The sequence below is a fragment of the Chenopodium album genome, chromosome 17 (assembly GCF_948465745.1).
Source record: "Chenopodium album chromosome 17, dcCheAlbu1.1, whole genome shotgun sequence".
In the NCBI taxonomy this organism is placed as follows: Eukaryota; Viridiplantae; Streptophyta; class Magnoliopsida; order Caryophyllales; family Amaranthaceae; genus Chenopodium; species Chenopodium album.
The window spans coordinates 22137528-22160576 of NC_137850.1; the positions used below are offsets into that span (position 1 = coordinate 22137528).

At 38.4% G+C, this 23049-nt stretch overlaps 1 protein-coding gene across 1 annotated transcript; it reads right to left on the reverse strand.

Moving 5' to 3' along the window:
* Positions 1-11141: 11141 nt before the first annotated feature.
* On the reverse strand, positions 11142-17755 carry LOC145587676 (uncharacterized). The gene is made up of 6 exons (XM_081644385.1): positions 17389-17755; positions 17045-17265; positions 16712-16925; positions 13712-13797; positions 12927-13018; positions 11142-12136 (listed from the first exon to the last, which is right to left on the reverse strand). The coding sequence occupies exons 1-6, from the start codon at positions 17479-17481 to the stop codon at positions 11889-11891; spliced, it is 954 nt and encodes a 317-aa protein (XP_081500511.1). The 5' UTR covers positions 17482-17755; the 3' UTR covers positions 11142-11888.
* Positions 17756-23049: the final 5294 nt, after the last annotated feature.

Consider the following 23049-nt stretch of genomic DNA (forward strand, 5'->3'; position numbering starts at 1 on the left):
ATTCCTAAGTCAATCAATCACAATAGTGATTGCCCCAAACCACGTACAACCGTTTTACCCAACCAGGTATTCGTATATAACCTCTTTGTGAGCCAGACGGGAAATTGCCGCCTGACAGTTAGGGGAGCAAGGAACATATTGTCCGCCTGCCTGATGGACCCCGAACAGCTTAATAACCGTCTGGGTTTCCTACAATCCATTGCACCGGATTCGTCTGCCCTATTGGGGTGACTGGTACAATTTTGTTGAACAGCCTAACAGAGAACTTCAGTAATTAACCGGCTGATGTCACTTGACATCCGGTGTTAAGCCTAATCATTCTTTTAGACTGTTTTGGTCAGACAGCTATGAGTTGACCAATTTGGTCGTTCAATATTTGCCGTCTGCATATGCTTGTAGAGCAAAGGATAGGATGCCCTCTGCGACGATAACACCCAAAGGGGCGTCGCCGGACGCCATACTCAAATAGGAGCAGATGAATTTATAAAATAAGTTTGCATCCGGCCATTGGCCTCGGTTTGAATGTTATTTTAGCCACTAAGTCTCTTAACTTAGCTTGGTTTTTAACCTAGCTTATTTATTCAATAGACCGTCTGTGTTTTCGACAGGCGGTAGCATTATGGTCGTGCATGTATATATACAAAGCAATTAACATTGAAAACAAAAAGCAACTTTGCATTGATAGGCTTTTTATTTACAAAAATTTACAAGTCTTAGAAGTAGTACTTTTTCAAGTTATCTACATTCCAAGTTTTAGGCAGTCGCCTGCCGTCTGGAGTTTCTAGGTGGTAGGTGTCGTTTCTTAATTCTTCATAGATTCGGTAGGGGCCTTCCCAATTAGGAGTTAGCTTTCTTTGCTCATTGGCCCTACCGGTTGCCTCCATTTTCCGTAACACAAAGTCCCCAACTTTCAAGGGTCATTTGTGCACTCTCTTGTTGTAGGCATGAGTCATTCTCAGATGGTAAATCTCATGACGCAAGGCAGCATTGCCCCTGCGCTCCGGGAGTGAGTCCAATGCTAGCCGCATGGCCTCCCAGTTTACCTCTTCATCATATAGCATGAGTCGCAGAGTCGGCTCATAATGCTCGATGGGCAAGACGGCTTCAGCACCGTAAACCATGAGAAATGGGGTTTCACCGATTGCCCCTTTTTTAGTTCTCCGAATGGCCCATAGGACATGAATCAACTCTTCAGCCCACAAACCACCGGCTCTTTCAATTTTCTTCTTAATACCGTCTGAGATGAGTTTGTTGAAGGCTTCAACTTGGTCGTTTGCTTGGGGTCGGCCGACTGATGCAAAACAATGTGAGATCCCTTGATCTTCCAACCAAGTTTTAAGCTGAGGCGTCTCAAATTGAGGTCCATTATCAAATACCATAGACATAGGTACCCCGAACCGGGTGATAATGTTCTTCCATATGAAGGAGATGACATCCTTTGTCTTGATGCCTTTGACCGCCTCTACTTCCACACACTTGGTGAAATAGTCCACAGCCACAAGAATATAGCGTTTTCCGCCTGGCGCAGGCGTGTACGGACCTAGAATGTCCATGCCCCATTTAGCAAACGGGACTAGTTGTGGATTGCCGTCAGATCAGTAGCCGGGCGATGGATAAGCTTGCCAAATCTTTGAAACTTGTCCCACTTTTTAACAAATTCCATGGCATCTGACTCCAGAGTGGGCCAGAAATAATGCCGCCTGGCTCTAACGGCTAGGGATTTGCCGCTTGAGTGAGAGGCGCAGTATCCCGCATGCAACTCTTCGAGAACTTCTTTCCCCTTTTCCGAGGTAACACACTTCAGTAAGGGCTTTGGAAAACCCGCCTTCAAGAGCTCTCCTTCTCTTATCTCGAAGTTTGCTGCACGCTTTTTCAGCACGGCTGCCTCTAGGGGTGAATCAGGGAGCGTGCCGTCTGCGAGATACGCCCGGATGCCATCCATCCAAGTAGAAATTCGGTCCAGAATTCCAATGGGCTCGTCATCATATGTGCTTCGCTTTTCCATTACTGACCAAGCCGTATCGCAGGAGTTGGAGGATGCCAACTTAGACAGAGCATCCGCCTGGTTATTTTCGGACCGCGGCACTTGACTTAAATGAAATTGTTCAAGTGTCCCTACTTCAACCTTGACCGCCTGCAAATATTTGATCATAGCTGGATGGGTGGCTTCATACTCACCATGGTATTGGCTAACGACCAACTGAAAATCAGAGCAGGCGTCAATTTTTGTTGCCCCTGCCGCCTTACACATGCGAATACCGGCTAGCAGGGCTTCATATTCCGCCTCATTGTTTGAGGCCTGGAACTTGAACCGTAGTGCATACTCATATTTATCCCCTTCCGGGGATTCACAGATTATGCCTGCACCATAGCCGTTCATAGTAGAGCTCCCGTCTACATGCACCTTCCAACCCCGATCAAGTTTATCCGGAGCAACCGGCCTTGTCATTTTGACAATAAAGTCGGCAAACGCCTGACCCTTCACTTCCTTTCTTGGTTCGTAGGTGATTTCAAGACTTTGCATTTCAATGGCCCATTTGAGCATTCTTCCGGATGAATCCAGGGTTGCCATTGGCCATTTGAGGGGCTGATCTGTGTAGATCACCACCGGATGTGCTAAGAAGTATGGTTTCAACTTCTTAACAGCCATGTAAAGAGCGAGGCCAAAATTTTCAACCATGGGGTACCGGAGTTCGGCATTTCTGAGCACATGGCTAATGAAATAGACCGGGAGCTAAATGTCATCCCTCTCAGCAAGGAGAACAACACTGAGGGCATGATCTGAGACGGCTAGGTACATGAAGAGCATCTCCTTTGGCAGAGGGCTAACAAGCCTTGGCAAGGAGAGTAAATGTTCTTTCAATTTCTGAAAGGCCGCCTCAGCATCATCTCCCCATTCAAATCTAGTCTTCTTCCTGATTGCCTGGAAGAAGTAAGTAAAGAAATTTGTCACCTGATCGGCTGAGGAATCTCCCAAGCGCAGCCAGGCAACCTGTGAGCCTTTGAGCTTCCTTGACAGAGCGAGGTGACTTCATGTCAATCACCGCCTGTATCTTCTCGGGGTTAGCCTCTATCCCCCTTTGGTCAATCAGGAATTCGAGAAACTTCCAAGACTCAATGCCAAAAACACACTTTTTGGGATTTAACATGACTTATGCCACCTGAGTGTGGTGAAGGTTTCTCGGAGATCAGCAAGGTGATCCGTCTGTAGCTTGGATTTGACTATCATGTCATCAATGTACGCCTCTACATTCCTTCCAATCTGATTAATGAAGACTGTATTAATCATCCATTGGAAAGTAGCCGGCACGTTCTTCAAGCCAAACGGCATCACAGTATAATAGAATAACCCCTGATCAGTGACGAAGGCCGTCTTCTCTTGATCTTTTTTCCACAAGGGTATCTGATGGAAGTCGGAGTAGGCATCTATAAAACTCATCAAGGCATGCCCGGCTGTAGAGTTGACAAGGCTGTCGATCTTTAGAAGCGGGTAACTGTCCTTTGGACATGCCTTGTTCAAGTCAGTGTAGTCAACACACATGCGCCAAGTTCTATTCAGCTTCTTAACAAGCACCACGTTTGCAACCTAATTAGAGTAGTTACATGGCCGAATGAACCCGGCGTCTAACAGCTTCTTGACCTCGGCAGCTGCCGCCTGACTCCTTTCCTCGCTGTGATTTCTTTTCTTTTGCCGGATGGGCTTCTTTTTTGGATCCACGGCGAGTCTGTGGACACGGAGATCCGGGCTGATGCCTGGCATCTCTTCCTCTTCAAAGGAAAAAATGTCTTTGAATATCTTCAGCAGAAGGTGTAAGTCTGCACCAAGCCTTTCAAAGGCAGGCGTCCCCACCTTAACAGTCCGCTCTGGATGGCTGTCGTCTAGAGGAATATCAATGTGCTCACTAGCCGGCTGGGGATGGAGATCATCTGACTGTTCCCCGGTCAGTGATTGATATTTCTTCTCCTTCTTCACCTCCACCAGCTGTTCAGTTTTTCTTTTCTCTGCGGCTGCTTGAGGAAGTGAATCAGGGTCATTGACGTCATAAAGGTCTATTGGCTCCTTCGGTTGACCGGCTGCAGCAGCAGTCGGCTTGACGTCTGAGAGATAGCACTCCTTTGCCGTCTTCTGATCCCCGTTGAGGGAGCCAACAAAGCCATCATCCTTTTCATACTTGAGGAGCATGAGGGCTGGGATGATGACGGCCCTGCACTCGTTCAGAGTGGGTCGGCCAAGAATGATGTTGTAGGCGGTCAGCTCTTTAACCACCAGGAATCGAACAACCATGTGCCGCCCTTGTCCCTTCTCCCCCAACCGGATGGGAATGTCAATTTGTCCGACTGGGTGCACGACTCCTCCCCCAAAGCCAACTAGTGGGTGGGAGACGTCGCGCAGACCGTCCCGCTTATAGTTAATACGGAACAGACACTTGTAGCTGATGAGATCAGAGGAGCTACACGTGTCTATGAGGATCCGGCCAACCAGCTGGTTGGCGACCTTGCATTCAATGACAACCGAGTCGTCATGCGGTCGGCGAACTTTGCCCCGATCCTTCTCAGTGATAAGGACGTCTGGGAATGTTCCACTTGAGGATGCTTGTCCATCATCAACCGAGTGAATCATCCTCTTCAGATGATCCTTGGTGCCTCGGATGGTCGGGCCACCGCATGCGAATCCGCCTGCTATAGTGTAGACCGGATCCTTGTCGGTATCCGAGCTACTAGTAGGCTGGACAGTTTTTGATGACTGCCCCGGATTCGTCTTAGAAGTCCAGGACTTCAGCAAGCCCTTGTCAGCCAGACGGTCCAACGTCCACTTGAGGCTATAGCAGTTGTTGGTGTCATGGCCCACCTCCTGATGGAAGTGACAGTATTTATTCTTGTTTCGCGACTGAACGGAATTCTTCATGGGATTTGGCTTCTCAATGGTCAGCCGGTCCTTCACCTCTGTAAAGATGGTGTAACAGTCTTTATTGAATTCAAACCGTGAGACATACGGTTTGAATTCCTTCTTCTTCTTTTTGGACGGCTGATCAGGTTCCTCAACCGCCTAGACTTCTTTTCTCTTTTTGCTCTCTGCAGCTTTCTGAGCTGGCTGAGCAGACCGACTCTCCTTTTGCCTGTTGGACTTCTTTGAGTCCGACTGGTTACTGGACGAGTAGAGGTCGGTGGCTTGAATAAAGCTCTCCGCCTCTATCAACGCCTATTGAAAGGTGAAGACCCTCTTTCGGACAAGGTCGAACTTAAAGGTCGACCCGTCCTTCAGACCCTTGAAAAAGTCTATGTAGGCTACCTCGTCAGACAACCCCTGGATTTCAATTCTCACCAGGTTGAACCGCCTGACATAGGAGCGAAGCCCTTCTCTATCTCCCTGCCGGATGGTACTTAAGTCAAGACTTGTTTTCTTGGCAGGGATGTTCATTGAGAAGTTTGAGGCAAACAGGAAGGCAAGCTTCCTGAAGCTGTCGATACATCCGGCTAGCAGGTTGCTAAACCATTGTTGGGAAATGCCCTTCAATGTAGCCGGGAAGCACCGGCACCACATAGCATCCTCCAGCCCCTGCATGTGCATGAGGTTAGAGTAGGCCATGAGGTGGTCCTCTGAGTTGGTGGTACCATCATAAGCACAAACCAACACATTCTTAACCTTAGCCGGCTGTGCCGCCTCGGTTATCTCCTTGGTGAACGCAGAAGTTTGTTCACCAAGTTTGAGCAGACGGAGCTGCCAGTCTAAAGGCTGGACGTTATATGCCGCCTGACCCCCAAAGAGGGTCGGCTGCATGAAGTGAGGAGAATACGGACCGTAGACCATTGGGGGTACATACGATGCATTCCCAATCATTTGAGGGCCAAAATGGACAGTATTACCGCCTGTATGACTCTCATACAAGGATTGAATATTCCCTGCATATGTGTTTTTGAAGCTGTCTGGAAAACTCGAAGTAGAGGCTGACTCAGACAGCTGCTGACTTCTCCTGTGCTCGATGATTTGTCGAGCGTCAGGGGTAGAATTTTTGTTACCCACCGGTTGTTGCTCCCGGCTGGGCTTTCTTGGACCCTTTTGGGGCAGAAGGATCTTAGACCAGTCAAGGGTTGCGGCTGCCTTGTCCTTTGGATGCGGTGTTGGCTGCCTGTCCCTGACTGGCTTCTTCCTCGCAGTTCGAGGAGATTTCTTGGGCGGCTGACTCTTGCTAGAGCCAGCCATTTTCTTTTCGATCAGATCCTTGATCTCACTCTTGAAACTCGTCATGAATTTCATGAGCTCGTCTCTAGTGACTGGAGCCTGACCTCTTGCCGACTGGGTTTCCCCTTCCGGCTGACCTGAGGGCCTACTAGTACCCGCCTGGCTTTCGCCTCGTTCTAGTTTCTCTCTGGGACGGATGCACTTAGTGATGAGAGAGCCATCTTTGGCTATGTACGTTTCAACCTGAGGGTCATCATCCTCATCATCTGTAAAGACCTCCGCCTAGACAGCCTTGGGGTCAGGTTGCGGTACAGACTCTTGAACCATCCTTGAGGTACTCTCCCCACAGACGGCGCCAAATGTTTTGGGTGTTTTTCTCCCTCGGAAGAGTTACAGCTCAAGGACTGATCCGACTGTGCCTGTACCTGCAAAACAACGGAGATTCCGGGTGGTAGAAGCTCCGCCTCCGACGGTCAAGTTAGTACTTGAATGTATGTAGGAGAAGATGCGGAAAAATGAAAAGTGAGATCTTCCCAGATTCCGAGATTAGGTGCTTCTCTAATGTAAGAGAATGTAGGGTCTGCTGTAGTAATTCATTCCTGTCCCGAAAATGGGAAAATCTCCCTATTTGTAGGGTAATGGGGAAACATGCCCCTGATTAGGTCACTCTGACCTAGCTCTGCTGGGCTGCGCTGTATTACGGCTTTCTCGGGATTTGGGCCCTTAAAGTTCGCTTTTTTCCCCCAAGCTTTAGGGGGGACACGTGTCAAATGGAGACTGGTCCAATTCGGACTAACCAGAGTATGACACGTGTCAGGATTTGATTGGCCCACGTGGCATGTGTAAAATTACCCAAAACACCAGGGACAAATCTCCTCCACATCACATCTGTCATCTCGGTTGGGAAGTCTACCTGGTACATCTTCAAGTTAGTCGGCCTCTTGGCCTTCTCTGGCCTGATAATTTCACGTGGAATGCCTTGCACGAAACCAAGCTGTCGAACCACTCTATCAGGCATGTACGACTCTATGATGTTACGGTACTGGATGCAGCCAATGAATAAAAGTGGGGGGCACTCCAAGTCCAGGATCAACTCCGTACGGTAGCCAGTTCACCTCACGGTCAGTCATCGCATCAATTCTAGTATGAAAAGATATCAGGCGCTCCAAGTTCTTGCTAGGACATCCCGCTCCAACATCCCAAGCAAACGCACGAGGGATATTAAGGTCCCTCTTCAAGGTACCCTGCTGAGGCCGAAAGCACGGAAAGTACTCGTAAATCCACGCTTGTAGAAGCGTGAGACAACCCGCGATCGAATCAGCACCTTTCCGTGATGCCGTGCCCAATTGCCTAAACAAGTAAGCCAGTGCAGCTGTGCCCCAAGCGTACTCGTTAATAGGGACATCCATATAACATAGCTCGCGGAGGAAGGAAGGATGCGTACGGTTACCACTCTTGTCTATAAACAGTGAACCTCCAAGCACTAACCACAAGTACGCAGTATACTGAGCACTAAACTGCCTCTCAACCTCCAATGTCGACTCAAAATCATATCAGTCAACACCCCACTACCCTGCCAAATCATCTTTGTGCCGCAAATCTCAGACAAATCATTTGGAGTCATATCCATGGTAATCGAGCACGCATCCCGTAAGTAGTCCGTGCTAGGTGTAGTGGTGACCATCTTGCCATGTACACGTAGCCCAAGAATGTTGTACACATCGTACAACATGATCGTGATCTCCCCAAATGGCATATGAAAAGTGTTTGTATCTGGCTGCCATCTCTCAACAAAAGCAGAAATCAACGGCCAATCAAGTTTTTCAAACATCAGCCCGGGCAAGTGAGACAACCAACTACCATCAATCAACTGGAGGTTCTCCACTGATTGATGACCTCGCCACGTAACCAAGTCAGAACACAGCTTTGACCTACTCAAACACCGCAAAACACCTCGCTCCTGCTCGATCCATATATATCGTGCCATGTGACCACCAAAACTAGGGATAATAGTCCCATCCTCAGGACCACCCGGCATCGGCTCCTGCACTGACCATGCCTCTGCAGAGCTGGTGGTAGGCTGACTCGATCCACTACCAACAAATCTCCCATACTGACCCCTATATACCATATGATAATCCTGAGGGGGGGCTCGATTCTTCATCCCGGTCACCAGCATAACTAGCCGAGACTTCCTCCTCGTCAGATGTAGGTACTCCACTTGGGGAATACATGGGACGACTACTTCCTGACTGTTGGTCTCCCGACCAACCACTAGTAGACCCGTATTGCTGCTCGGGCTGAAACGGTGCTGAACGAGATGATTGTCTCCTAACAGACGCATTCAAACGTCATGATATTGCATGTCGAGCACCAGAACCCTCGATCTACATAAAATAAGTACAAAATCCAATTTCAGTAATAATTACAAAAAAATACTACTTGTTTAAAGTTGGACTACAAAAAATACTATTCAAATTAATTAATTTCATACCAACACACCATTAACAACAACAACAACAACAACAACAACAACAACAACAACAACAACAACAACAATAATAATAATAATAAAAATCATACTCACAAAAATAATCATACCAACCACAAATTTGAAAATATAATCATAATCATAATAATCACAATAGCAAAAACAATAATCATAATCACAAAAATAAACTAACAGTAACATACTACTACTAATAATAATAAGAATAATAAGGTTTCAACAAAAAAAAAAGAATAATAATATAAATAATTATAATAAAAATCATAAAAATAACAACAATCATAATAATAACAATAATAATAATACTATTACTAAATATAACAATAACATTACAAATAATGTACTAATAACATAATAATTACAATAACAATAACAACAACAATCATAATCACAACAACAATAATCATAATCACAAAAATCATGCTAACAATAACATACTACTACTACTACTACTACTACTACTAATAATAATAATAATAATAATAATAATAATAATAACAATAATCATAATATAAATCATAAAAATAACAATAATAATAATAATAATAATAATAATAATAATGATGATGATAATAAGATTTATTCAAAAAAAAAAATCGAAAATTGGGACTTTCATACCAACACACCATTAACAACAACAACAACAACAACAACAACAACAATAATAATAATAATAATCATACTCACAAAAATAATCATACCAACCACAAATTTTAAAATATAATCATTATCATAATAATCACAATAGCAAAATCAATAATCATAATCACAAATATAAACTAACAACAACGTACTACTACTAATAATAATAAAAATAATAAGGTTTTGAACAAAAAAAAAAAAATAATAATATAAATAATCATAATAAAAATCATAAAAATAACAACAATCATAATAATAACAATAATAATAATAATATTACTAAATATAACAATAACATTACAAATAATGTACTAATAACATAATAATCACAATAACAACAACAACAACAATCATAATTACAACAACAATAATCATAATCACAAAAATCATGCTAACAATAACATACTACTACTACTAATAATAACAATAATCATAATAATAATAATAATAATAATAAGATTTATTCACGAAAAAAAAAAATTCAAAAATTGGGACTTCCGCCCAGAATTTCCGGAACTCCCTTGGAGGATCTGCCTGAAATTGCCAGATCCTCCAAGGTTTTCCGGAAATTTCAAGCGGATCTTGACTTCCGCCCAGAAATTCTGGAAAAACCTTGGAGGATCCGGAAATTTCAGGCGGATCCTCCAAAGGAGTTCCGGAATTTCTGGGCGGAAGTCAAGACTTCCATTTTTTTTAAAAGCTTTTACCTGTTCGTCGCCGCCGCCTAACCCACGACCACTGTAAGTCACCCTAATTCGCCTCGGATCAGCCATCCCTTTGCCTTGTTCTTCAAGTGGTGGTTGTAAGATGGTTGTTGGTGATGGTTTTTTTTTTTTTTTTTTTTTTTTTTAAGATTTAAATTTCAGATTTTTTAAAAAAATTTCAGATTTAAATTTTTAGAGAGATAAAATGAGAGTGAATGAGGTTAGAGAGTGAAATATGTGACTCGTTGAGTAGAAACTCCATAATTATATGCTAGGGGTAGAAAAGGAAATTCCTTATAAAAATGGGAGCGTTAGTATATAATTTGCGAGCGACGTTTAACAACACCCAACAATTAGTCAATTATCCTTATTCTCTAATAAAATAAAGAAGATAGGTTAAAGTGATTCCTTTCCATAATTAAACCAAACAAATGACAAAGAAAGTGTTACATGATTATTTTCCTCCCTCTTATTTGTTTCATTTCCTCTCCATTTCCATTCTCCATACCAAACTAACGCCACCTAAGTGGATTATTCCAATGGCCAAAATCCCCACTAAACTTGATCAAAAACTCTTGCTATTGTAAAGTAACTTTAAACAAACATAGCCAGCCATTAACCATTAAGGGTGATTATTAGAAGAGAGAATGTGAAAAATAATTAAAAAATATAGAGAGAAATTTTTGGGGAAAAAAGCAATAACTTGGTTGTGGCATGGTTATGAAGCTTGGTCATTGAGTGAAATAGTAGTGTCAACTTGTTTGGTCATTGAGTGAAAGAGAGAGATTGTATGGTGGAGTTGGGTAAAAGTAGAAGAGAAAAAACATATAACCAAAAAATTTGTGGTTAACCATTGAGATACATTGGTTATTAAATTGGTATAAGAATGGTTATACGTAAGGTAGAAGATAGAAAAATTAATAAAATAAGTGATAACCACAATGAATGTGGACAACCATTGTGTTTGCTCTTAAATATACTTGGTTTCTTCTTCCTAAAATTGGTGTCATGGTTTATTCACATAAACACCAACACTTATTATGGGAATCATTGAGATATTTTATATACAGAACAATAACACATACATACATAAAGATAGATGTGATTATGTGATGCAGTAAGAGCTTTTTACAAAGCGTTTTTTCAAGCATCTTTCATGGATTCATTACATTGAAATAGAGAAGAATATACACCACAACCCCTTGAAAAACTAACAATTTGAACAAAGTAGTACATGTTCTGCCTTTTCTCTACATTTTATACACATTATTCTATGGACCAATCCCCCCATGACTTGAAAAAAGCAAGATAACCATCTTCTTTTGCTCATGATAAAGTAAATCCATATTGAGTACCACCAAAGATTGGTGAGGGGGAACTAAAGCTCTAGATAAGCCTCCACTATCAACGCCACGAAATCAACCAACTACTACTCTTTTCAGCCCCAGAAGGTATCTACTACCATATCCACTGTTGTCACGAACTCGTATTCAGGCTCTAAATTAAACTCATCACTTATCAGCCGTTGCTTAAGCAAAGTTTTGGGTTCACCTATCCCAAATTCTACTTAGACTCCAAAAAAAAACCGGATCGAAAAGGTACAGTACTTAGATGAATGCTTGGATGTGCATTACAGGGAGACACTGAGGGGGTTTTTCGACCTTTTATATTTTTGCTAATTTAGGTGTTCTCGACAGACAGACAAAATTAGATACATTTTTTTTAACAGAAAACCAAGAAAAGAAAGAGAGAAACTACAAGAAAAATGGGAGAACTCTTGGGTCAGTTTCCTTTACAGTGGGTTAAAGGAGAAGATTTGTGTTAAGAGATCAATGAAGGATTGAAACACGTTTCAGCCACGCCTAATCCCGGTGAAATAGTTAAAGTCATGGTGTTGAACTCTAAGTTGTTTAAGCCAAGAATCAGCAACACTCAAGAGTGACACAACTCGATCCTGGTCCCGACCGCCCCTCCCCGAAACCCACACGCTGCCTTGCATTTTGTAAGTGGCAAGACCAAAAGCTGGGAGAGGGATGCCTTCTCCTTCCTGTCTCTTCCTTATCCATTCTGGGGCCTCCATGTCGTCGTCGTGGTCCATATCTAGTTTCATGACAGCAACATATTCGGTAAGAAACACGTTGGAATTGAGAAATTATTTAGACTGCTTGACATTAATGTTAATATCACAAAACCGTACAAATTAATAGTCCAAACTATACAATGTATACAAAATTTGTCATCGTTTCTTCTTTATCCTAACTGAAATGATGGCAGGAAATAGACTTGGTTAGAGATAATATAAGTAATACTACCTCCGTTTTTTTTTAGTTGACATCTTTCTATTATCATATTTGCCAACACATGTTTTTAACGATTAATATCTCTAACTATCAACATTATAAAATTATAAAAAGTGAATATTAATAAAATATATATCGAGACGATTCAAACAAGATCCCACATGATTATATTTTATCGTATCTATAAATCACGAAATCGAGTTAAAGTGTAGTGTGTGAATAGTATAAAAGTCAAATGGTGTCAATTAAAAAAAACGGAGGCAATATGTCACATATTTAATTCATAATGATTGAGACTAGAGTATCAAAAACTGGCCCGACATGAAACAATTAGACCCAGCACGATGTGAGTCAATCCAATACTTAATCTAAAAGAGCCCAATAATTTAGCATGATTATTTAAATCCAAAATGATCGGATCAACCTAGACCCAATCCAAACTCGACCGACAACACAGATTAACACCTCGGTGAGAAAATAAACAACCAATTTTGGAGGGTGCATTTTCAAACATGGCAATCAGTACTCCGTAACAAAAATCAATTAAGATTTGACAATAACAAATCAAGTCAAGTGATTTAACAGAATACCTTGAAACGAGGATGAAAGGGTGTGGTAAGTCAAGAAGCATGTAGACAAGTCCTTTATGGTTTTGCCCATTGGAATGTGATATATTGGATACCTGCACCAATGTTGGCATAATCACAATATCACATTGGTTAGCATCACTACACTAATTGCGTTGAAAAATGATGTTCACTCTGAAAATTACTTCTTCCTGTATAATATTTTGATGTAAAATTCTCAAACTAATTTTGTATGAGTATTTAAGTCAAGATTTGAGCCATAATACTCTATCCGTCTCGTAATATAAGTATTGTACTTTCTTTGAATTAACTTTTTAAATTAAAAGTTAAATTATAATACTCTATCTGTTCCATAATAATATAACACTCCATATGATACTTTGTATATTCCATTTTGAATGTCATAAATGTTAGGTATTCCACTACTTCTATGCTTTTTTTTGTTGCCCACTACTTCTATGTTTTTAATCTGGTGTAATTCATCATTCATTTTTTGGACAAAAGTATCCTTACTTTTTACTTAGTCTACCAAAAATACTCTTTACTTAGTCTACCAAAAATACTCTTTTTGTACAAAAAACTACTATCTTATCCATTCAATGTTTTTATTATAGTATATTATCTGTATCTTATACTTTAAACCACCTTATTCAGTTATTTGTACACCCACTCACACTCGCCAACTTTTATTTTAAGAAAATATGTGTAAATGTGCCTAAAAGAATACGTCAACTTAAAAAACGAAGGGAGTTCATAATATTTAATGATATAATGAAGAATGTATTTACCAGGCAACAGCCATCCAACTAGCGGGAGAGAGATCAACACTCTTTAATGACATTAATCCAGGGTATCTCCGAGCTAATTCACTAATCTGAACAACCAAAAATAGACAAAATTATGAGCATAAAAGAATGAATATTCTTTGTTCACTAGAGCCAAATATTGTGAAACATTCAACAAACTTTGTTTGCACATTCATGTGTCACAATCAAAATACAAAAATTTAACCTTTTATGCTCAAGAGATGTAACAAAATTCTTTTACTTTTTCCAGCAAAAGTATATAAAAAAAGAAAATGTAAATGGACTTGAAGATGATAGCATTATACAAGATTGTCAAATATGGTCACTAGTAACACTGAGCCAATAAGTGGTTATTACAATTACAATTTGACACCAATGACACGCACGCTTGATATAATGCTATACCATAATCACCCACTAAGCTACAAAGTCTTAAATAGTTGGGGCAACAAAAAAAAATATCAATATGGTCACTAGTAACAGGTGTATACATGAGAATTTTTCTATATCTTAATCTTTGTCGAGAATTTATCTATCCATATATACAACTGTGCGTTTTCTGTGTGGCTGGCCACACCATGTGATCAGCTGATACACATCAAACATTGATCAGATATCTCTTAACTGATTGAGTAACTCCCGATCGGGTAACTGCAGACCGATCAAGTAACTTTTGATCGACCGAGTAGCCCCTGACCGACCAAAAAACCCCTAAATAAGTAATTTTGGTCATACGATGTAGTCAACCACATATGAAAATTTCTGACCTGATACAAAGTATGGAAAAGTGTCTACAACTACCCCATCGTGGCTTACCCCCAATCTAATACAAATATAATCAAGAGAAATAATCAGAAACAACACATGTCATTTTATCGTTAAAATATTTAACGCTGAAATCTTTGAAGGTTAAAACATTATAACCATATTCTATATTATTTAAACATTAAACTTTTTGGTTTTGAAATATCTTATTTGACAAATGTAAAATTATAATATTGTTGATTTTACCTTGATCAAATTGTATTCATTATATTTCATTCTAAAAGTAAAATACATCATTTTGTTTAAATGGCTATTATTGCCTTACATATCTTATAAGAAAATGGTAGTATTATTATAATTCTAATATATTATATTCCATAATAGTTCAATATGTTTTCTACTCCCTCTGTTTTCAAAACTTCGACCCTTTTAGCTTAATTTTAGTCCCAAAATGATCAACCTATTTGCATTAAAATACCCACCAATTTACAACAATATTTGTGCAAAATTAGCTTCCTCATATAAAATTTTGTTTGTTTATGTATTTTTAATACTTTATCTCTCTACTTTTTTACAAACCCCATGTAAATTTATCTTTCCAATATGTTTTTATTTCTTTTTATTTAACTTTCTTAATAACCGCAAAATCAACCCAAAAGGGTCGAAGTTTTGGAGACGGAGGGAGTAGTATATTATGAAATGTATCTAGACGGTAATAATAAATAGAATCACTTATGAATGTAATGTTCTTAAAACATGAGATAATAAACTTAAACTTTTTGAATCTCTCAATATATTTTCACTGGGTGCAAACATGCAAATAGAAACTTACTTGCAGTGAGAACATTGGGAAGACATAAAGTTGGCAAAATAAAAGGGGAAGAATATTAGCTAACCATTCACAAATATAATCCATTGAATACTCTTAAGCTACCTAAAGTTTACCCCATTATTCTGTTTGTAAGTCCCTACAAAGTATCTTCTTACCATAATGTCTATGAAGAATCAAAAGTTACGAAAATAACTTTAAGTCCCACCACTTAATATTCTTATCCATTCAATTCATAGTTGAATTAAATAATTAGAGACAATGAAAGTAACAAATTATTCTGTACTCGTAATAGACTTACTAATCGTTAAGATTAACTACAAAGAAGAATAGCTTAAATTCTATGTGTTCCTAAAATTGTTTATGTGCCATGTCATTATGATCTAACTCTTTATTATCTTAGCTAATAATAATTCATGTCATCTATACAAATAATAAATATAACTATAAATGACACGCACCAATTAAAAAGAAAACGAGATAAGCAGTTTGAAAAAAAATTAAGAGGAATAAAATCAACATTTCTCAAACAATAGAGTATTAAAAATTGCTTTCTATACTCTTTGTTAATTAGTAACATTATGTTTAACATTTATGCGTAACATACATAATAGATGATAATATATTTCATAAAGAAACAATTTAATTAAAATGGCAACCCGATGTAACACACGGGCCACACACTAGTTAAATTTTATAACAAGCTCAACCCAATCTTTCCCTAAAAACAATACCAAAGTCATTAAACGATATTTCCTACTTGATGACTCGGGCCCCACCTCCTCTCCCTTCTTTGAAATTATCACTCATTAAGACGTGATGAGTGTTATAAATACAAAATCCAACTTAGTCAAAATGGAAAAAACTATACGGAGTACAAGATAAGAATCAAAAACAATGGATATTATAAATTTCTCATTGAGTCAACATTTTTAAATTTGGCCCTCTTTTTTACTATAAACCAATTTTTCAACAAACAACTTTTTGTTTTAGGCCATTAATAATCATAATACAAGATGACGAATAAATGGCACTGCCTGGCAAATTATATTGGATTGGTTAAAACTCATAACGGTGAGTCGGTAACACCAAAGTATGCACATAAAATATTCGCGAGTAAAATGTAAGATAATGTCAGAGCATAAACCTATCAAAACTTTTCAATTTCAATCAAATTTGTTAAGGAGTAAATTTGTTTAATCTTATGTTAAAAAATGTAAACTATTAAGTAAGTTGAAAGGTTATTTTTAATTCTATTTATTTGATAATTAATTAAGTAATAAAAAATATCTTTAAGTGTATTTTGCGCTAAGGTGTATATAATAATTTCTTGTTAAAGGGGAATTTGTTGAACAGAGGCAAGTGATTCGAAAGACGAGAAGAGTTACCTTGTCCATAAGAGGAACTCTACCATACGGAGTTGATCTCTCAAAGTATTGACAATAAAGGTAACCCAACCTATCATTCAATTGCCATAAGTTTTCTTGTTCAAACCCACCTTCTTCGGATGAACATCCATCCCATCTCGACAATTCACTTTCATCACTACACGACTCGCTATACGAATCCCTCGTTTCGCCGTCGGCCGAATCCGTATCCTCCCTATAACAACAACAATCCATTGGTTTAATCATAGCCAAGTAACCTTAACATTATTAATGGAAAAATATTATCAAGAAATAATTTAATGTTAAATAAATCAATTGACATATAAAACCTACCTGAAAATAGGTGGGGAAGGAGTGCTGGTAAAGATTTGGATTGCGGAGAGATAAGGAACATAGTATTGTACAAGAGTATCACCCGAATCAAGAACAATGGGAACACCCGCACCATAAGCACTCCATTCATCGTAACAGTTCCAAAGATCACTTAACCTGAAATATTCCACATTTTCTCTTTCCCACGGATGCCATAACCTATTCAAGTTCCTCATCTCTGACTGCAAACAAACAACATGCACACAGAATATAAATTATATCATTAAAATTGATTTTGAACCCAATTGTAAAAGATCGATGTGATCCCTGCAAAATTCAATCATTATAAGAATCACAAAACGAACCTTGGGGAGGAATTGGGAAGGAGCAACAGGGGTAGTGCAATGGAAGAAGCAATCGAGGTTGGAATGCATTGATCCAGATTCTACAACAACCATGATTGACTGATTAATATTGATTTAAAGGGAGAAAATTAATCTAGGGTAGGGAGAAAGGGAGTCTATCTCCCTAAACTCTTAGGAAAAAAAAAAAGGGAAAATAGAGTGTAATAATGGAAAAAAGAAAACAGAGGAGAAAAAAAAGGGAAGAAAGATTGTCGGAGGATACTTCTTTTCTTAGGATAGATAGAGAGAGAAGGAAGATGTAAACGGGGTTAGAATTTTTTTTTTTTAAGTATTTGACGGTTTAGACAGCGGAAATATTACTCCATATAACGGAGTACAGTATTTTTTTTTCCGGAGGATTTCTAATGTTTTTTCTTTATCTTACTTTATAAAAGTAAATAATACTCCGTTATTATATTAATATACTAGATGAAGTCGGTTTGTTTGAACTTTTTAAAATAATTTTTATATATATGCTAAAATTTGTTATATATTTAGATAAAATTTCTGATATCAAAAGATAATATTTTATATTTAACTAATTTAAACCGAAAATTCTCATTTGTCAATTTTACTTAAGTATCATTTAAATTATTTAATTCTAAAAGAAATTAATAATCTCGTATTTAATTGGCTACTATTATAATTTAATATCCTACGTGGCGTGCTGAAAAAATTAAATCCTAGCGCTCTAAAAATTCCGAAAAAAACTTCCATATATTATATATATATATATATATATATATATATATATATATATATATATATATATATATATATATATATTAGATTACGGAGTATTAAAGACGCAAAAAATTAATTGCTGACACAAAGAGGAGTTGTATTAAAACAGCGAGAACTTGCTTATTATTTCCACGAAAATTCGGGGAGACCAAAGCAGAAGAAGTAAAATATAGGGAATTGAAAATCTTTAAGCTAACTCAAAGTAAACCATCTTCTGTTTCGTAATGTATTGATCAATTTCTGCGAGTTTATAAAGAAAAGTCATACAACATTTCCATGATATTCAATATTCTCCGCAATCAAATATTGTTTTATATGAGATGAAAATTGAATTGGGAAATTATGTCGACCGAATATAGTTAAAAGGATGACAGGAGGACCAAGAACACGTAAAATTTAAGCAAAAATAAAAAGAAAAAAGAATTGAACAGAAAATCCAGGTTTTCAGAGCCCTTTAACAAATTGATGATGGAAACAAGAGAGAGAAGGAAGGAAAGGAGGAGGAAAAGTACGGATATGATGATCAAATTCAATAAGGGAAAGGGGGGGTTTATAAATTGAAAATGAAAGTTGGTTATTTATTATTTTATTTGCTTAAAAATAAGATAAAGAAAATTGATGAAGTTGAATGGTGGAGGTAGGAGAAAGATAGTAGAATAAGTCCTCCAGTATGATTAAATAAAGATATCAAGTAACGGAGGAGTAGATTTAAGTCATTAATTAGTTTTATCTGTCCTACTCCAAAGATTTTATGCAAATTATATTATATTCACCACTTTTCTTGGTTACACCCTTGAGGCCTTGATCCCAATGTTGGTCATGTTATCTTGATTTATATAAGTTGTTTATTTTAGAAATTTATTTGTGGTCAATTATATTCTAAAGTAAATTTATCTAATTAATTCTAATAAAATCTTGTTTAAAACAAAGGTATAGGATCTTGCTAACAGACGCTCCCGGGGTGTTGGATAACGCTTTAAAATATTTTTAAACTAGTTTTGTACTCGTGCGATGCCCGGGTTGTTTATTGAATTTTAAGATAAATTTTTTATCTATGCGTCATATTTTAAAAATATGTCATTCATACAAAATTAATTAGGAATTGATATGTTTTTGTGACGATTTAAATTATTTAATAGGCATATATGTAATGACTAATAATAATATTAGTGAGAAAGTTTACTTAAAAATTAAAAAAAAAAAATAGAAAAGTTTACTTAAAAATTATTTTTGACTAAAAATTAGCTAAAAATAATAATATAAAAAATTTATTCTAAGCTCTTTGGGTTGACCCAAACCCGAAACGTTGGGCCAAGGTTGAACACTTCTTAACTCCTAACCTGAAATGACCCGACCCGAAATGACCCTGTGACCTGACCCAATTCACAGGTTTACACACGGTAATATAATCATATTAGATTGTAAAGTAATTTATTTCAATCGATTAGTATATTTTATAAATGAACTAGTTTATTCCCGTGCGTTGCACAGAGACCTAGTCGGTCATCAACCTAATATAACATGTTGATTTGACACGTGGCATCAAGTAAGTGGTTAAAAAAAATTAAAAATTAAAAAAATTAAAATTAAAAAACTGAAGAAAAAACAAAAAACAAAAAAAAAACCTCTCCTCCCTACCAGCCACCCCCATCCCCCTAGGTCAGTCGAATTTCACCACCACATCACCGGAAACCTCCCCTTTCCCCTTCCACTCCACCGAAAACAGCCACCTCGCTCACGAAACCATCCCAACCTCCCTTCTTATCCTCTTTTCCGCCCAAATCCGCTAGCAAAACTTCCCAACTAAGGTTTTTTTTTCGATTTTTCGACGAGGGAGGGAAAGGAGGGGTGGTTAATGGAGGTCGATTTGCTGCGATCAAGAGGCGATCAATTAGGGGTTGGTGTGGGGTGGATCTTGGTTGGTGGTTTTGGGGTTGGGAGGGTCGTCGGTGGGGCGGGTTTGCGGGAGTAGCAATAGTTTTTTATGTCCGTGGCCGGTGGTTTTGGGGGTTAAGAGGCCTGTCGATTGGTGGTTTTGGGTGACTGGTGGTTTTTGGGGTTGGAGGAGGAAGAAGGAAGGGGAACGGTAGAGGCAGGGAGCGGTGGCGGTTCAGGTGGGTGGCGCTAGTGGTAGTTCAGATCGTCAATGCGGAGGAGAGAGAAAGAGGCACGAAAGGGAAAGAGAAAGAAGGGAGTTTCGTGGGTTGTTGTGAACAGCAGCGTGGGGCTGTGATTGGTAGGAAGGGGCAGGTGATCGAGGCGATGGTGGCGGCGGCGGAACCGTGGTGTTGGGCGAAGAAAAAGGGTGGAGCTGCCATGACCTAGGGTTTCATGGTGGATGTAAGGTGGCTGAAGGGAAGAGGTGGCAGTTGGGATCATTTTTGATATTTTATTTCTTTTTTTTTTATTTTTTGTAAAATAAGCCAATCATGTGTTGACATGCGGCTGTTTTTTTTTTTTTTTAAAAAGAGTTTACCCTTTTACCGGGTAACCGGTTTTTGGGTCTATTGGAGAAAAAGTGGGTGCATAGTTAGGATTATTAAAAAATAAACTTTAGTTGGGATTATTGTAGGTAAATCAGCAATAGTTGGGATTATTAAAGTGTATTTTTGACTTAGGGAAAAGAAGGTCGTTATCTAATCTTCCCTAAAGCCAAACAAATTTAGAATCACTTAAAAAACCTAAATACGAGTATAGAGGTAAGTCAAGGGTCGAACCACTAGGAACGGTTATGTTCAAGTATTTCCAATCTATGCCTAAGCTAGGTCGAAGCCAAGGGTAAAGAGGTAACACTAAACAACTACTAAACAAGTAAACAAACAAATGAAACACTAGGGAATGGGGATCAACAAGTAATCATGACAATTGCAAAACTAGGGAAGAAAATGCCAATTAATGGTTGTGAAGACTAATGATAAGAGCTATCAATTGGAATCAAAGAGCTATCTCCTATAAGTTAAGCTAGGGTTCACTATGAATGACCAACAAGGAGAATTACAATCCAAACCAATCGATAATTGCAATTATTAAATCAATGGGTCGTGTCATTAGCAATCGCAATGCAATCTAGCATAATTCTCAAGGCCTAATCAAACTACACACATGCAAACTTTCATTAATCACTTTAATCTCAACAATCAATCAACACAATTCCCAAATCAATCACAATAAATCAATCATACAAGTTTCACCCAATCCCTAGCCAAACAACTACTCAAGAATCATCGTCTAATTAACAAACAACCAAGAAATCAAGAATCAACAAAATATGAAGAACAATTACACTCATGAAGATCAAACATCAAAATCAAATCAAACAAACATGAAATTAAACAAAGCAATAAAATGAGATGGAGTTAGAAATCCTCATTGATTGATTAAGGAGATCTTCAATACAATTGTCACCTTGAATCTTCAATCTCTCAAATCCGCAATGAAATTCCTCACTTTCTCTCTCTAAATCTACTCCTAAACTAACCCTAAAACTAAAGAGAGAAGTTCTCAACCTAAGCTAAAATATGAGAAAGAAATTCTAAGCTAGTCTAAAGTTTTTCAAAAATAGAAAGGTCTCAAGTATATATAACAAAGAAAAACAAAAGAGACGAAGAGCCACGGTGCGCACGCTCAAGAGGCCCGTGCGCGCGCACAGAGGGGCCTGCGCGCACGCACAGGGGGGTCTGCGCGCACGCACCCCTGCTGCAAGCATGTGGCGCGGCTCCACTTGTTGCTTGCTTGTGGCCTCTTTGTGTGAAGCTTCGATCCTAGCGCTCTCATGCATCCCTATAGTCGACGCTCTCATGTGATGCTCGCGAGGAGGGTAGCCTTGAAAACTTCATTTTTGCGTGTTCATGATCAAGACATGCGATGATGGTGATGCACGAGAGCACTAATGCCAAGAATAGGAGCTTGCTTCTTATCTTGAACTCTAGCCAACCGAATGATATGAGATCTTGTCCCGAGAATCCAAAAAACGAGAACCTTCCAAAGTAGATCCCAAGACCTGAACAAAGCCTACAATAAAAGAAAGTAAAGCGAGTAAAGTAGAAAAGACAAAAATACCCTTAAAATGCAAGAAATTGCAAAGTAAAGGGAATGAAAGAACTAAATCATAAAAGACCAAAACTAAAGCATTATTTGAAAATAAAAGCTATAAAATATAAGAGAAACGTCCTAAAATGCTACTATATGAGTGCCATAAATGGCACTCATCAAATTCCCCCAAGCTAAACTTTTACTCGTCCTCGAACAAAACAAAATCAAACCCAAGGGAAAATGATGACATTATTCAAGCGAAGAAAGAAACAAGAAAATTAGAGAGGATGGTAATATCCACTAACTCACTTTCGTAGGAATCACGGTCAATTTTAGCAACTAAAGACAAGCCATTTAAACCCCTAGATCGCTCTAGAGGACAAGTGATGCTCTCGTAAGGGTTTCCTAAGAGATTAACCCATAACTCTCACAAACCAAGCAAATAAGGCAAAGCATAAAAAGGAAATCAAAAGAAAAGTAAAGAAAACACATGTTCTTGAAAGGACTTTTGCAAATGAACGAGCACAAATGGATGCAATCCTTCCTAAATAAGTAAGGGAGTGCAAGTTTCAAGATATCCAAGGTTGATTGAATCGTAGAATATGCTAAGCATAGAGAACTAATAAGACACAATTCATCTTCATCTCAAAACATTTTAACACAATCTCCGAATTAGCTTCAAATCCACCTATTTAAAATAGTTGTCAATATGTTTTAATTTAAAAAAGTGTTATTATAATCTCTTTAATTAATTTTGAAAGAAGTATTGTATTTCTGTAGTCTTACAACTTAGGAAGAATTCTTCAAAAAAAAAAAAAAAAAAAAAAAAAAAGAAAGAGAAAGAGA